Source organism: Chiloscyllium punctatum, chromosome 45 (genome assembly GCF_047496795.1).
Source record: "Chiloscyllium punctatum isolate Juve2018m chromosome 45, sChiPun1.3, whole genome shotgun sequence".
Taxonomy (NCBI): Eukaryota; Metazoa; Chordata; class Chondrichthyes; order Orectolobiformes; family Hemiscylliidae; genus Chiloscyllium; species Chiloscyllium punctatum.
In genome coordinates, this window is record NC_092783.1 from 46063233 (window position 1) to 46080048 (window position 16816).

Sequence of the window (16816 nt, forward strand, 5' to 3'; positions counted from 1 at the left end):
CTAGCACATTGGTGAGAGCACATCATAAGCATTATGCACAGTTTTGGTCTCCTTATTTAAGGAAGGATATACATGCATTGGAGGCAGTTCAGAGGAGGTGGGTGAGATTGACACCTGGAATGATCGGGTTTTCTTATGGAGTTAGGTTGGGCTTGTTTCCACTGAACTTTAGAAGAAAGGGGGTGACTTAATTGAAGTGCATAAGATCCTGAACAGTCTTGTCAAGATGGACATGGAAAAGATGTTTCCTCTTGTTGGTTAGTCCAGAATTATGGTGCACTGTTTTAAAATTAGGAGTCATCCTTTTGAAGCACAGCTGTGAAGAATTTTTATCTTTCAAACGGTTATTCAACTTTGAAATTCTCTACCTCAAAACACAATCGAGATGGGCTCATTAAATATTTTTTAAGCTACAGGTTCCCTTGTTAGACTTGGGAATCAAAGATTTTTGGTGTATTTGGGGAATGTGGAATTCAAAACAAAGACAGCAACCATTGAATTGTACAGAGCACTCAAGTGACTGAATGATCTGCTTTTGCACCTATTCTATATGTCTATATGCCCATCCCTTCAAGTGCTTGGCTTGCTAGGCTATTTCAGAGGGCAGTTAAGAGTCAATCATATTGTAGATCTGAAATCACAGGCAGGCCACACCAAGTAAGGATGATAGACTTCCTTCCCCAAAAGACATTAGTGAACCCAGTTGGCTTTTCTAACAATTGATAATAGTTCTGCAGTCACCATTACAGAAGTTATCTTTATGACTCTCAGTATTTTTTAACTGAATTTAAATTCCTCCACTGTCATTTTGGAACATGGTTGTCTCTAGTCTATTAGACTGGGTCTCTAGATTTCTACTTAAGTAACTGTTTCTCTTTGTACTTCATTTAATCTCTTCCTGATCAGATTTTTATATGAGTTTTTTTGAAGTAGAAAAGGAAAAATTCTCAAACAATCCTTGAAATTCTCATTGGTAATTCTATGAAAGCCAAATTAAGAGTATAATTGGTCAAAATCTTTTAAAAAATGCTTTAGATGCTTCATTACTCTCAGGGCCATTGGAGTTGCATGAGACAGCAACACCTATAGGGCTCCTGTGGCACACTGGTAGTGTCCCTATTTCTGAGCCAGAAGGCCTAGGTATAATTCCCTCCTCATGTAGAGGTGTTCAATAATATCGGGTTGATGTGAAAATATTTAGGACAGCAGCAACAAGATGCGGGGGGAGTGGGGAAGTAAACAATAAAGGCCTCAGATATTTTTAACTTAATGCCAATCCAGCCCTCCTCATCACTATTTGAAAGAAAAATATTTAACCAAAAGTTTGACAATAGGTGTCCACCCTAAAAGAATGGACTCAGCAATGTTTCAATCCCTGAAATACTTCAGTGTCAATTGGTTGAATGGTCTGTCCAAACCTCAACGGTAAAACAATGTTCTTTTTCCCTGAAAAGCTGTTGGCTACTCTGCAATCAGAGTACTATTTGTTATTTGTGTCAATCAGTGGTTTAAAATTCATCTGATTTTGGCATTTTATCCAATATCAGGGTGATATTCCTGATACAGGGCTTATGCCTGAAAGGTTGATTCTCCTGTTTCTTGGATGCTGCCTGACCAGTTTTTCCAGCACCGCACTCTCAACTCTGATCTCCAGCATCTGCAGTCCTCACTTTCTCCTAGTTGATATTCCTGGTAGGCTTACTCGCAATTACACTTTCTTAATGAAGAGTGGAATTTCTTCATAATGGTGGTTTTATACACGGGATTTATTTGACTTTGTCAAAAATAGGTATAGGTATCTTTTTGTAAAATAGAGAAAAATAGATGTGAAGTAATATTTTGTGATCGATTACAATTCTTTGGCAAAATAAATGCACATTTTAAGATGGCATTTTAACATTGTAAGGTACCAGTTTTAAATAGAATGTATGTGGCAGGAACGATATACAGTTTAAAGTTATAGTGTATCACAGCAAATATTTAGTGGTATTGCAGAAGAAAAGGATAACAGTGGTTCTTTTTAAATTATTTCAGAGCGTGTTTGAAATATTTTCTTTCCCACAAAGTCTTTCCTTCCTCCTTCCAACATTTGATTCATCTATAAGGTGTTGGTAGGGGGATATCGTTAGCTTGCTTTGAGTATTCAGTCAGACAATCTGATCTACTCAATTAAACAACCAGAACACGGGGCAGAATATTCAGTAAGTTGTTCAATTTTTATTAAGTGCTGGAGTGGTAAAATCTGAATGGCAGCTGAACAATGAGCTGCAACAAGAACTTAGTGGAGCTGACTTACAAATATAAGTTCCCCTTTGATCAGGATATCACACATAATTGGCATCCTTTTCTAAAGAGTTTTTTTTTAACTGGTTTCACAAGATGTTGTCACAAATTTTAAGATGTGAAACTAGATCAGCCCTTCAGGCTTAAATTAAAAATAAAACAGACCAGTGTGTGGCAGGAACAGTTTGCAGTTTTATGCTGTATGGTGCAGTGCATCAGCCAACATTTGGTGGTGTTTCAGGAGGAAGGACAATAGATGTTTTTGTTTAGATTTCTGGGTGCGTTCAAAATATTTTTAAATTTCTTTCACAAACTCTATCCCCCCCCCCCCCCCCCCCCGCCATTCCAAAAACTGATAAACATCTGTCAGAGCTCAGAGCTAAAAGGCACCATATCCTGTGCGATTGAGTTTTCTCTGTCAGTGTGTGGTCGAGATACAGCCTGACAGCAGGCAGGCAGAGTTGAAGAGAGATCAAGAAAGAAGGAGCAGGGCATGTTACAGGAACAAACTTAGGCCTTAAAGAGTATGTACAGGCAGACACAGGCTCTTAGACCACAATTCATGCAGTCTGATGCAAAGGTGCTTGTCAGATATAACAGAAAACAAAACAAACTTGTTGTGTAAAACGCTGAAGAGAGAGATTCAACTGACAAAACGGTGAGGAAACCGCACGTTCTAGTTGGGTGTGAGAGACAGCGACAGGAAGAAGGTTAGAAGCGTGGTGGTTTATTTAAAAAAGATATATTTCCTGTTTTAAATTGCAAAGAACCGTGTGTGCAGTGAAAGCAAATGACTAGTTTACTGGAACCCAATTTGATCCCCAGCTCCAACCAGGCATAGGTATCACTGTCAGACTAACTTTGCTGCTGAGATGAAGTAAGATTTGATCATCGGAAGAATTTGGCTGGGAAAAGAATTAATGTGAATCAAAACGAAATGCTGAAGCACCTGCAGACTCCTAGGTTGTGAGTGCGGCCCAAGGACTAACATTTTCACTGGCTGTTCACACTGCTTTTGTGCCTCTTTCCGTCTCTGGCTTAGTAAGTTTAAATCTGTTTTATGTACGGACGACAAACAAAGTGAGACTGTGAACAGTGAGTCCTGGTTAACTTCTTACTTGCTGAGTGAGTGAATACCTGGACGTTGGAAGTGGCAAGTGTAGTCAGAGAGCAACAATCTATCGGTCTGACAGGAAAGACAGAGAAAGATTGGCATCATAAACAGTGGATAAATGAATCATGCTTCATTCATTAAGAAGATCACAGTAGTCCATTGAAGTGGAGAAAGAAACAGTTCCAAAAACGTTTTCGCATTGTTCAGAAGAAGTTATTTTTCATGCATATTTGCCTATTATAAAACAATACACAATCAGAATATTTATCCTGAATACATATAGTCTGTCACTGGAGCTAATATTTAAACTCAAGTCGGCTGAAATTTCCTTGGGTAGGTTTACCATCTTTGTTGCATTTTGCAAACACCAGAACAAAGTTAAACTGTAAGGACCTCAGAAAAAGAAATTGTGAAAGCTGTATAGTGTTTTTGGCGCCATTATCATTTGTCCAGGGTGTCGGCAAATTAATCACTTTGGTTCTACACGTATTTTGAAGCATTGGAAGAAATGACTAGTGATACCACCAGCCTCAGAATAATGGGGAGCAGTCCAAAGCGAGGTCTAAGCCCAGGGGGATCTGGCTCATCCAAGAAGAGGAGGCTGTTTGCTGAAAGCTATGATGAGAAACTTGAGCGGAGACATGAAAACCATCTGAATCGCTTTGGTCGAAATAACATCACAACCTGCCGCAGTTCACCAAGGGAGAGGAACGTGGAACAGAACTCAAGACAAGTGCAGTTTCTGAAACGAAGGAATTTAACAATCGATGAAGAAGAGATTAAAAAAAAGCCTGCCAAAGCAAGCCACCACAGAGCAGAAAGGACAACAGCAGCTGCCACTTCTACTGCAGTTGCTGCTTCAGTCCTGGAAGTGGGTTTGAAGTTACCATTACAGAATTTAACTGCAGTCAGTCAGGTAAGAATACCTACTTCAATAGATATGGCAACAGAAACAAAACAATAGCTGTCAACTGGTTAAAAATTAGGGATGGATGGTATTGTATAAATGCAGCATAAATGTTCAGCGATTGGTTCTGAAACCAAAGTATAGTTTACTACATTCTTTAAAAAAGACATACATGCCAAAAAATAATGACTAATTAGATCAACTGGAATAAATTATTTTCCCCAATAACCTTTTGGCCCTTTCTCACCAATTGGGTGTAATGGGGTTGCATGTTGGCTCAGTGGTTAGCCCTGCTGCCCCACAGTGCTAGGGACCTGGGTTCAATTCCACCCTCAGGTGACTGTGTGGAATTTGCACATTTTCCCTGTATTGGCATGGGTTTCCTCTAGGTGCTCCAGTTTCCTGCCACTGTCCAAAGACACACATGATAGGGGGATTGGCCATGCTAAATTGCCTGTAGTGTCCAGGGATGTGTAGGTTTGGTGGATTAGCCATCAGAAATGCAGGGTTATGGGGGTACAGAGAGGAGGGCCTTGGTGGGATGCCCTTTCGAGGATCAGAGGCTGAATGGACTGCTTCTACAGTGTAGGGATTCTATGTATTTTCAGTGTTTGCATTTTAAAATTGAGGTATTGGCTGTGCAACTGCTTTCAAAACATGATCACAAATATCTTCAAAGTCCAATCATTTTTAACGTATGAAACATTGGGCCTCAAAGATAATCATAATATTCTCTTAATGAATGAGTATCACAGCAATAACTGACATTTTGTAAATATTACATTGATGATATTCTGACTGAGAGATGCTGAAGATGAATTAAACTCCTCCAATCATTGTCATAAGCATGGCCAAATACAGAAAGGGTGAAGTGATTCACACCTGTTCGGCAATCTCTCTAATCCAACCTTGTGGCACTTCAGTTTCCAAACCGGCTATCTTTAAGGACTCTCAGATGGTCATATTATTCCCAGTGGTTGGCAGCTCTTTTGCGCTTGTATCAACTCAGACCACGACTCTCAAAGTTCAGTTCACTTATTAATGCTGGCAAAATGATAATTCCTTCAATCAATTCCATGATTCAGAGTTGAATAACCAGCTTTTTCATCTCAATACTTCTCAATTCTCTTATCGGTATCAATTATCCTGACTAGAAACTCTGACCATGCTCACAAATGTAACGAGCATTGAGACAAATCTTGGAAGATGATGGAAGGAATTTTTATCCTGTTGTTTTAGTCTTCCATTAATGTTATTATGACAGGCAAACTATCAGGGATAACTTTGACTTTTTTTAATACTACCCACCTTACCCCTCACCCATAGGTAATGAACAGGAATATCTCTGTGAAGAATGCTGAAAATAATGGAATGATTTTGGGCATTTTATAAGGTCGTGGACTCCATTAGATCCAGCACAGCACAAACAATGTTTGATTACTTCGGGTAATTGCCTAACTTCCGAGTGAAGAATAGACCATTATGATTTTTTTAAAAAGTCTTCATTTTCTTTATAGATAATTATTATTTTAACAAACCTGTTCAAATTCAATATGACACATCTTCTGGATCAGAGACAGGGACACTATCACTTGCTGCAAGATGTCTGAGATTATAATGATTTGGTGGCTTAAAATGTTATAGGTTGGGAGAACTTGAATTGGTGTAATCATTCTGATTGGAGATTAATACAGCTTTAAGTATACCATGAATGAAATGACCCATATTTAATTAACAATCATACCACAGTACATAATTGCTTGACTGTTTCACTGTAGGAATAATCACAAGGTAGATTATTATCAGTCCATTAACTTTCATGTTTACCAGAGGAAAATCAACAGGGATCTCATGACAGCCTTTCTCAGTGCAGTAGCTAACTCAGTGTTTGTAGGCTTTATTTTGCTCAGCTCCTAATGTTGTACCTTGGCTAGTGGTGAACACCAAAAGGGAAAGGGGATTGCAGCATTGCATTGCTGAATTTCTAACCTATTGAGGTTTGTTCTGAGGATGCACCTTGCAATATTACCCCAGTATTGTTTTTGCAAAACAAAATCTCATTGTCTAGATAGTTTTATTAAATATCTGAAAGTGAACAGACAATTATTGATGCAACTGAGTCTTTCCTCAACAATTCATGTTTATGTGAGCCACTATAAACTCCCCCTCCATTCCACTGAAAATGACTTGAGATGATGATCACCTCGCCGAGAGCAGCTCGACAAGTATTTAGTTTTCATATATGAGCCAAAACTTTGATATTAAATTCACATTATTTACTGAGCTGTAGAGGTTACAGGGAGAAAGCAGGAGAATGGGATTGAGAAACATATCAGCCATGTTTGAATGATGGAGCAGACTCGATGGGTTGAATGGCCTAATTTCTGCTCCTACGTCTTATCGTCTTATTAGTCAGGGGATAATATTGAGAGATGAAGACATAATTCACAATAGTGCATAGAAATGTTTGGAAGATCAAAGCTGCTAGGCTTGACAGGGAGTGCCCAGAAGAAAGGATCCTGGAGTTTCCAGGGTCCCATCAATTACAAGCTGAGCCTGAGACTCTGTCATAAATGTAGCCTGCATTGCTCTCCATACTCATGTGACTCATAAATGCATATTAGAAATAGAAAAAAGGCTGCAAACACACTACAGTGGGTGGTGTAAGGTATTTATTTCTGTCTGAGCAAGCAGGTTCTACCTGTGAACAATGTGAGGCTCTTCAAGGGACAATTATACCAATGAGGCTGTTCTACAGTACAGGTTGAAGTCATCTGTAATCATAATATCCTGCATGTGATATGCATACAGTGCCCCACTGTGTGCAAATCAAATCCTGGTCACAAGCAATCTTGACCATTTCATTGGTCATTGCAGATTGATTATAGTTATCTCTGTGAAGCAGACACTATCGTATACAACGTTAAATATGAAACTGTTGGACCACAATTTACAAAGACAATCCAAAATCTCATAGGCTGCACAAGGGCATGGAAATGATTTCCTGTCACTTTGTAAGTATTCATCAACATGCAATGCTGCCTTTCTTGAATGACATGGGGGATGGGGAGACAAAGTATCAATAATCACACAGCATTTATTACTTCTGACTGTATTTGGGTATTATGGCCTGTGTTGCATTCATTGGAACAGAGTTCCTATGTGAAAGGTCCATGGCCATCCTGCTGGATTCCTCCATGTCCCACTGTTTGGAGGAGTGTGTTCAATCATCAAAGCCTGCTGCCATTGTGGAGCAAATGATAGGCGTGCTGAAGATGAAGTTCTGATGTTTGACTCAGTCTGGACAGCCTTTGAGTACACTCCAGGTAGAGAGGGCTACATAATCCTCACATGCCATGCCCTGCACGTCAGGAGCAGACAATGGACTCTGAAGAGCTGGGCGAGTGGCAGCAATCTTGTGATGAGGATGAATGAGTACATTTTTTTTTATTTCAAAATATACTTTATTCATAAATGATTTGATGGTCTGTACATTGGATCATGCCATACATATGTCCATATTTACAAACACAGATTCGACTTTATTCTTGTCCTTTACAATCCTGTGCATTTTTTCAATCTTGTATATATACATATATTTGGCTGAGGCATCAGCAGAGCCCAAAAAAACGTCTGTATGGGCCCCCTGTTCTTCTTTCGGCAGGCCGATCTTACACAGTGGTCTTTCCCCACCGCGCCTTGGCGGCAGCTGCCCCAAGCTTCAGCGCGTCCCTCAACACGTAGTCTTGGACCTTGGAATGTGCCAGTCTGCAACACTCGGTCGGGGTCAACTCCTTCAGCTGGAAGATCAACAGGTTTCGGACCGGCCAGAGAGCGTCCTTCACCGAGTTGATGATCCTCCAGGCGCAGTTAATGTTCGTCTCGGTGTGAGTCCCGGGGAACAGGCCGTAGAGCACGGAGTCCCGCGTCACAGCGCTGCTCGGGACGAACCTCGACAAGCACCACTGCATTCCCCTCCAGACTTCCTCTGCATAGGCACATTCCAGAAGGAGGTGTGTGACAGTCTCGTCCCCCCCGCAGCCACTTCGAGGGCAGCGTGCGGTGCGGCAGAGAGTCCGGGCGTGCATAAAGGATCTCACATGCAGAGCCCTTCTCACCACCAGCCAAGCCACGTCTTGGTGCTTGTTGGAAAGTTCTGGCGATGAGGCATTCTGCCAAATGGCTTTAAGTCTGCTCAGGGAACCGCTCGACAGGATCCGCCCTCTCCTTTTCCCGAAGGGTCTCAAGGACGCTACGTGCTGACCACTTCCTGATGGACTTGTGGTCAAAGGTGTTTTTCCTCATAAATTTCTCCACGAAGGACAGGTGATACGGAACGGTCCAACTACTCGGAGCGTTCCGCGGCAGCGAGGCCAGGCCCATCCTTCGCAACACCGGGGACAGGTAGAACCTCAGTACGTAGTGACACTTGGTGTTTGCGTACCGGGGATCCACGCACAGCTTGATGCAGCCACACACAAAGGTGGCCATCAGGGTGAGGGTGGCATTGGGCGTGTTTTTTCCCCCATTGCACCGGTCTTTGTACATAGAGTCTCTTCGGACCCGGTCCATCTTTGATCTCCAAATGAATTGGAAGATGGCCCGGGTGACTGCGGCGGCACAGGTCCTGGGGATAGGCCAGACCTGTGCCACATATAGCAATACTGAGAGTACCTCACACCTGATGACCAGGTTTTTTCCCGCGATGGAGAGCGACCGTTGCCCCCATCTGCCTAGTTTCTGTCTCATCTTCCTGATCCGCTCCTCCCAGGTCTTGGCGCACGCCCCAGCCCCCCCGAACCAAATACCCAGCACCTTCAGGTGGTCAGTCCTGACGGTGAAGGGGATAGAGGATTGGTCGGCCCAGTTCCCGAAGAGCATGGCCTCGCTCTTGCCTCGGTTTACCTTGGCCCCCGAGGCCCGTTCGAACTGGTCGCAGATGCACACGAGTCTGTGCACGGACAGCGGATCCGAGCAGAAAACAGCGACGTCATCCATGTACAGGGAGGCCTTAACCTGCAGGCCCCCGCTGCCAGGAATAGTCACCCCTCTCAGGCTCGCATCCTTCCTGATGGATTCGGCAAATGGCTCTATGCAACACACAAACAAGGCGGGTCATTGAGCAAGAGGAACATCATCTTCTGCATAATAGAGCGCTGTAGTGTCAGGCACAACTAGCCGGACAGGACTTAATTGGCATCCAGTTTCAGTGTTTGTGAGCTGGGCACGCTAATCACTGATTGACTAAGTTTATTGTTAGTCAAAAGGCAAACAGTCCCTGTCTTCTTCCCAAGGCAAATGCAACCTCTGTGTGTTTGTATATTGTTCAATTTGACTTTTACTGAATTAAAGTAATATTCTCAACTGTTTGAAGGTTAGCCAATGTGTGATTGTTCCACGTGAACAATGACAGAATGTTGGGCTACACTTGGCATTAGGAAAGAGCACACTCCCTTAGACAGGTTCTAAGATGGGGGAATCTTTATGTATGGGTAGACTGTGTAGCTTGATTCATAAATAGCAATAGGTTTTTGAATGTATACTTATATTTGCAATCAAGTGTCAGCTACACTACCTATGTGCCCTAAGAAGTGTTTGTTTGTTGTTGTCCTCCCACTATGTGCATAATGAATGGCAACTCATGGCTGGTAGCACCTGGTCTTAAAAAATGGCACCTGTGCCAGTAACATCTAGAGGTTCGAGCAATGTTGAATACTTCTGCCTGGGGTGAAAGGGGAGATATGATGAATGGGCTGCCAATGGGTGTGATGCATAGTAACAAGATGAGTTCTGGAAAATAGCATGAGAATTCTCATTAGGCCTCCCTGTGAGAAATCCTCCATGAAGATCACCATCAATGATACATAGCCAGTTTCTGGATTAATTCAACAGTTTCAACAGGTTTGATTAATCATGCGAAATGGGTAAAACAGTGTGAGAAATTGGAAAATAAAACCACAAGATGGTAATAGCATACAGAAAAGTTAATATTCATATGAAAAAACTGGAAAGTCTGTAAGTGCATACTGCATAGAAATAGAAAGATATAAAGCCAAGAAGAAAATAGTCAATTATTGAGGTGGAGCAAGATTAAGTAAATTATTCATACATAATATATTAAAAGTTCTACCTCTATGTGCAGTCTGTCTACAAAACCTTAGTTCCTGTAACCACATTTTTGTTATATTGAACATATATTTTTCCATTGCAAACCCCTATGCACATGTTTGCACTCTTATAAGCAGAACTGAAAATATTAGTAACCAAATTAATCCATAGATAGGCTACTGAAGGAAATTGTGACGGAAGGAAAAACTTCAGAAGTTTATCAAATTCAGTGAGATTGTTATTCCCAAGACTAATAATGTTCTCCCATCTACTGCAGCACTCTTTGATCACAGGTAACCTCCAGGGCACTACTGGATGCCACACGCTCCCTCTCTGAGGACAATCGAAAGGCAGATGAATCTATCATGACACTTTTCAGAAAAGTTTTGTTAATGTTGCATCACATGACTGGGTTTACCATATAATATCATTTTTAAACCAAAAATATCAGTTTGGATGTCAGGATATGCTAACAGTACAGAAAAAAATGTTTGTGATAACACAAGATTGCAGTATAAATTATCCTGAAATTTCCTGGAAATTCTCACCATAACTACGGTTTAAGTTGGTTTCTTTTACAGGTTCTTATTCAAGTGGTTTCTGCCAGGTTTAGAGCAAACTTTTGATTTACACGACTTTCCCCAAAGCTTACTGTTACTTCTGTGTTAGGTCTGTAGAATCCTCTGCTACTCATTCATGTAACTTTAGTGCAAAAGAACAGTTGGTACCAATTTTCTTCATGTTTGTCAAAGCAGAATAATAATCAAAATGTTGCCATCGCAAATTCAAAAGGTGTCTGATATGAGAAAAACATAAATTTCTAGAGCTTGATAAAAAGATTTTCTTAATGTATCATTGCAAACCTTTGCTGATTAACTGCTCCACGCATTCAACCTCTGTCCACAATTTTGTATTATTCATTTGTGGGATGTGGGCATTGCTTGTCCCTAGATGGTGAAAAGATGTTGTTGAGCTGCCTTCTTGAACTGCTGCAATCCACCTTTTTGTGAGTTGATCAATTATGCTGTTAAGGAAGGAATTCCAGGATTTTGATCCATGACAGTGAAGGAATGGCGATATATTTCTAAGTCAGGGGGCTGAGTGGCTTGGAGGCGAACTTGCAGGTGGCTGTGTTCCTATGCATCTGCTGCCCTTGTCCTTCTGGTTGGAGGTTATCATGGGCTTGGAAAGTACTGTCTAAGGATCTTTGGTGAATCTCGGTAGTGCACCTTGTAGACAGTACACACTGCTGTTACTGAGCATTGGTGGTGGAGGGAATGGGTGGATGTGGTGCCACTTGGGTGGGCTGCTTTGTCATGCATAGTGTCAAGCTTCTTGAATGTTGTTGGAGCTGCACCTACTCAGGCAATTGGGGAGATTTCTATCATGCTCTGATTTGTGGTTTGTAAATGATGAGCAGGGTTTGAGGAGTCAGGAGGTGAGTTATTCGCTGCAATATTTTTCGGATCTATAACCCACTCAACAAGTGCTCAGAAGGACTATGCAGCTGAAGATACCTTGTCCATAATAACAGCAAAGAAAGAGGAAAAGAGCCATGTGCCTCTGAGGGTGAGGCAACAACAATAGAAAAAAGCAGCCACTCACTACTACCTTTAATGGTCCTGGAATCTCATTTGTTTAATTTTGTTTTAAATTCCAAAGTAGACAAATATGCTAAACAGGGAATTTGGATGTAAGCTCCATCAGCAAGATTGCCCTAGGTGTCAGCATAAATTTTAGTGTGGATAGAATGAAGGACATTCCAGGCAATTGCCTCAAAAGTATTTACAGCAAAGTTCACAATAAACTGGAGGTGAGTGTCTGTGCTTTATCATACCAGACACTTCCAGTCTAAGAATTAATAAATTTCAGTACAACTTGAAACAACATTTTATAAGATAGCCTCCACTGCAGCCAGTATTGGTAAAGCTGTTGTATCCACTCAGCTCTGAATGCAATAGAGTAGGGACTGAGCGGTGAGTCAAGAGGACTCTCAGTTAGGGTGAGCAGCCAATTTCACGTTTACTCATTTGACATTTGATTTGTATCTGTAAATCTATTTTTACAAAGCAGAAAATGAAGACATTTTACAAAATTCCACTGCCCTGTGGGAGTTCTGACATTGTTGTTTCTTAATCTGACGATGTCTTTAGAAAAGACACATCGTCCTACCATTTTTTTTCCGATACATATTTGCAAACAGGAAACTTTCAAAAGTCTCAACTTGAAAATCCCATACACGGCAGGTGAAAGTCACTTGCTAAAAGGTTAACATTGAGTATCTTATGATATTCAACATCAATGACGTTTGCCATTCCTTACTATCTGACAAATTAAACTGGAATTTTTTTTACCAATTGGAAGATTAGTTAGGCTGCCCATGGGCCAATTAAACAGAAACATGCAGATTTGTATCAAGAAACCAGAAATTAGAAATCAGAATGAAAACAAGACTAATTTTCTACTCAGCTGAATTTTAAAATCTCTTCAATCGTTGGTACGGTTTCTGTAAAAGCCCTTGTTGTTATGCATAATGTGTAAATGCTCACGGTTACAGAGAAGTAGGATTTTTAATTTTGGTGTATGTGAAGGAAGCGTCCCCATCCTGTGATGATTTGCTCCTGAGAGTTGTTGTTGATTGGAATTTTTAAATGAGTTCTCCTTTCCTGTTTACAGACATCTCCACAGTTCGTATCGTGCAGCAATGATACCCCATTAAGTAAAGAACCCACTCACTGGGGAGCAAAGGATTCAAATTTGCATTTCTGTGCCAGTGTACCACCGCAACACCATGACTCAACCATCAAGAGAATTTCAAAAAGGGACAAAGGTGGGAGTTTACACCTAAGCAAAGTAACAAGTCAAAAGCTAAAGAGGATTTGCATGTATTTGGAAAGACAAGGACTGATTAGGGATAGTCAATATGGCTTTGTGTGCAGGAAATCATTCGCACTAACTTGACTGAGTTTTTTGAAGAAGTAACAAAGAGGTTTGGTGAGGGCAGAATGGTGGACGTGATCTATGTGGACTTCAGTAAGGCGTTCAACAAGGTTCCCCATGGAAGACTGGTTTGCAAGGTTAGACCTCATGGAATACAGGGAAAACTAGCCATTTGAATACAGAACTGGCTTGAAGGTAGAAGACAGAGGGTGGTGGTGGAGGGTTGCATGTAAGACTAGAATCCTGTGACCAGTGGGTGCCATAAGGATCAATGCTGGGTCCACTGCTTTTTGTTATTTACATAAATGATTGGATGTGAGCACAGGAGGTATAGTTAGTAAGTTTGCAGATTACACCAAAATTGGAGGGGTAGTGCACAGTGAAGAAGGTTATCTCAGAGTACAATGGGATCATGATCGGATTGGCCAATGGGCTGAGGATGGTAGATGGAGTTTAATTTAGATAAATGTGAGGTGTTGCATTTTAGAAAAGCAAATCAGGGCAGGATTTATACACTTAATGGTAAGGCCCTGGGGAGTGTTGTTGAACAAAGAGACCTTGGAGTGCAGGTTTTAGTTCTTTGAAAGTGGAATTGCAGGTATATAGGATAGTGAAGGAGGCACTTGGTATGCCTGCCTTTATTGGTCAGTGCATTGAATATAGGAGTTGCGAGATCATGTTGTGGCTGTACAGGACATTGGTTAGGCCACTCTTAGGGGACTCTTAGGAAGACTTCATGCAATTCTGGTCTCCCCACTATAGGAAGGATATTGTGAAACTTTAAAGAGTTTAGGAAAGATTTACAAGGATTTTGCCAGGGTTGGAGGGGTTGAACTGAGGGAGAGGCTGAAGAGGCTGGGGCTATTTTCCCTTGAGTATTGGAAGATCAAGGGTGACACTGTAAAGATTTATAAAATCATAAGGGACATGGATAGGGTAAATGGACAAAGTCTTTTCCCCCAGGAAGGGGAGTTCAAAACTAGAGGGCATAGGTTTAAGGTGAGAGGGGAAAGATATAAAATAGACCTAAGGAATACTTTTTCATGTAGAGGGTGGTGCGTGTATGGAATGAGCTGCCAGAGGAAGTGATGGAGGCTGGTACAATTGCAACATTTAAAAGGCTCCTGGATTGGTAAATGAATAGGAAGGGTTTAGAGCGATATGAGTCTTGCGCTGGCAAATGGGACTAGATTTATCTAGGATATCTGGTCAGCATGGACGAGTTGGACTGAAGCATTTGTTTCCGTGCTGCACACCTCTATGTTTCTATGACAAGTCCAGCTAGAATGTTTTCCATAAAACTTCAGTGTTCTGAATGTTCGGTAGCATATAGTCATTGTTTAAAGAGGCGACACTCCTATGTTAATTTTACAGAAAATTGGCAAAAGTGGAGACTGAATCCTCTGCCAGTATTTTAGCAACTGTTGCAATGTTTTCCTCAAGTGAACTTAGTGATTTGCCATCAGGACACACATTTGAAAAACTCAATAGGTGAGGCAACATCTATGGAGAGAGCAACAGAATGAATGTTTAAGGTATGTGACCTTTCATCAGAGCTGCAGACAATATAGTCTTCTGTCTACTGGGGAGACCAAACACGGATTGGGGGCTGTTTTGTGGTTCACTTCCGTTCTGTCCACAAGCATAATCCCTGTGGTGTTTGGCATTTTAATTCTCCAGCTTTCTCTCCCAGTGACATCTTTGTCCTCAGTCTTCTACACTGTTCTAGTGAAGCTCAATGTGAGCTTCAGCAACAACACCTTATCTTTCAGTTATGTACTTTTGAGCCTTCTGGATTCATTGCTGATTGGTTTTTAATTCATTCATGGAACATGGGCATTGCCTATATCTAGTAACTCTTGAAAAGGTAATAAGACCAGAAAAAAATACATATAGGAGTATGCCATTTGCCCCCTTGATCCTGCTCCACCATTCAATAGAATCATGGCTGATCAGCATTCTTCATGTCCACTTTGCTGCCCTTACCCCATAACCCTTGATTCCCTGATGACGATGAATCTATCTCAGCCGTATGTACACAAGGACTCTGCTCTTGTTGCTCTCTGTAGCAAGGAGTTCCAAAGATTCACAACCCACTGCGAGAAGAAATGCTTCCTCATCTCAGTAATAAATTAGCCTTGCTTTTTTCTGAGACTATGGCTTCTGGTCCTAGATTCTTCCATGAGGGAAAACATCCTCTCAGCATTTACCCAGTCAAGCCTCTTGATAATTGTACTTTTCAATGAGATCACCTCTCATTCTAAACTCCACTGAGTAGAGTTACACCGGCACCATTCCCCACCTCTTCCTCCACTGCATTGATGACTGCATCGGCGCCACCTCGTGCTCCTGCAAAGAGGTTGAGCAGTTCATCAACATCACCAGCCCATTCCACCCCGACCTTGCGTTCACTTGGACCATCTCTGACATCTCCCTCCTCTTCCTAGACCTCTCCATCTCCATCAACGAGGACCGACTCAACACTGACATTTTTTACAAACCCACTGACTCCCACATCTACCTGGATTACATTGCCTCCCACCCTTGCTCCTGCAAAAATGCTATACCTTACTCCCAATTCCTCCATCTCCGCCACATCTGCTCCCAGGTGCACAGTACCACCACAGAACACACCAGATGACCTTCTTCTTTAAAGACCGAACTTTCACCTCCCACGTGATTGAAGATGCCCTCCAACATAGCTCATCCACGTCTCACACCTCCGCCCTCAAACCCCACGCCTCCAACCACAACAAAGACAGAACTCCCCTGGTCCTTACCTTCCACCACACCAACCTCCACACAAAGCATTTGCCGACATTCCCATCACCTACAAACAGACCCCACTACCAGGGATATATTTCCCTCCCCACCCCTATCTGCTTTCCACAAAGACCATTCCCTCCACAACTACCTGGTCAGGTCTATGCCCCCTCAAAAGCCACCCTCCTATCCTGGCACCTTCCCCTGCCACCGCAGGAATTGCAAAACCTGTGCCCACACTTCCCCCCTTACCTCCGTCCAAGGTCCCAAAGGAACCTTCCACATCCATCAAAGTTTCACCTGCACTTCCACACGTCATTTATTGTATCCGTTGCTCTCAATGCAGTTTCCTCTACATTTGGGAGACTGGACACCTTCTCAAAGAGTGCTTTAGAGAATATCTTCGGGACACCTGCACCAATCAACCCCACCATACCATGGCGGGATATTTTAATTCCCCCTTCAACTCTGCCAAGGACATGCAGGATCTGGGCCTCCTCCATCGCCACTCCCTCACCAACTGATGCCTGGAGGAAGAATGACTTATCTTCCCCCTCAGGACCCTTCAACCCCAGGGTATTAATGTGGACTTCACCGGTTTCCTCCTTTCCTCACCCCCCCTTACCCCAACTCCAAACTTCCAGCCCAGCACTGTCCTCATGACCTGTCCCACTTGTCGATCTTCCTTCTTACCTTTCCGC

General features: G+C 42.1%; 1 protein-coding gene across 3 annotated transcripts in view; it reads left to right on the top strand.

The window, feature by feature from the left end:
- The first annotated feature begins 2714 nt into the window (after positions 1–2714).
- Positions 2715–16816, top strand: part of traf3ip3 (TRAF3 interacting protein 3) — a 39933-nt gene continuing 25831 nt past the window's right edge. For all 3 annotated transcript variants that reach the window (XM_072563645.1, XM_072563646.1, XM_072563647.1), the window contains exons 1-2: positions 2715–4313; positions 13089–13242. In XM_072563645.1, the coding sequence (XP_072419746.1) occupies positions 3906–4313; positions 13089–13242 (562 nt within the window). In that variant the 5' untranslated portion in view covers positions 2715–3905. The remainder of the gene's footprint in view (positions 4314–13088; positions 13243–16816) is intronic.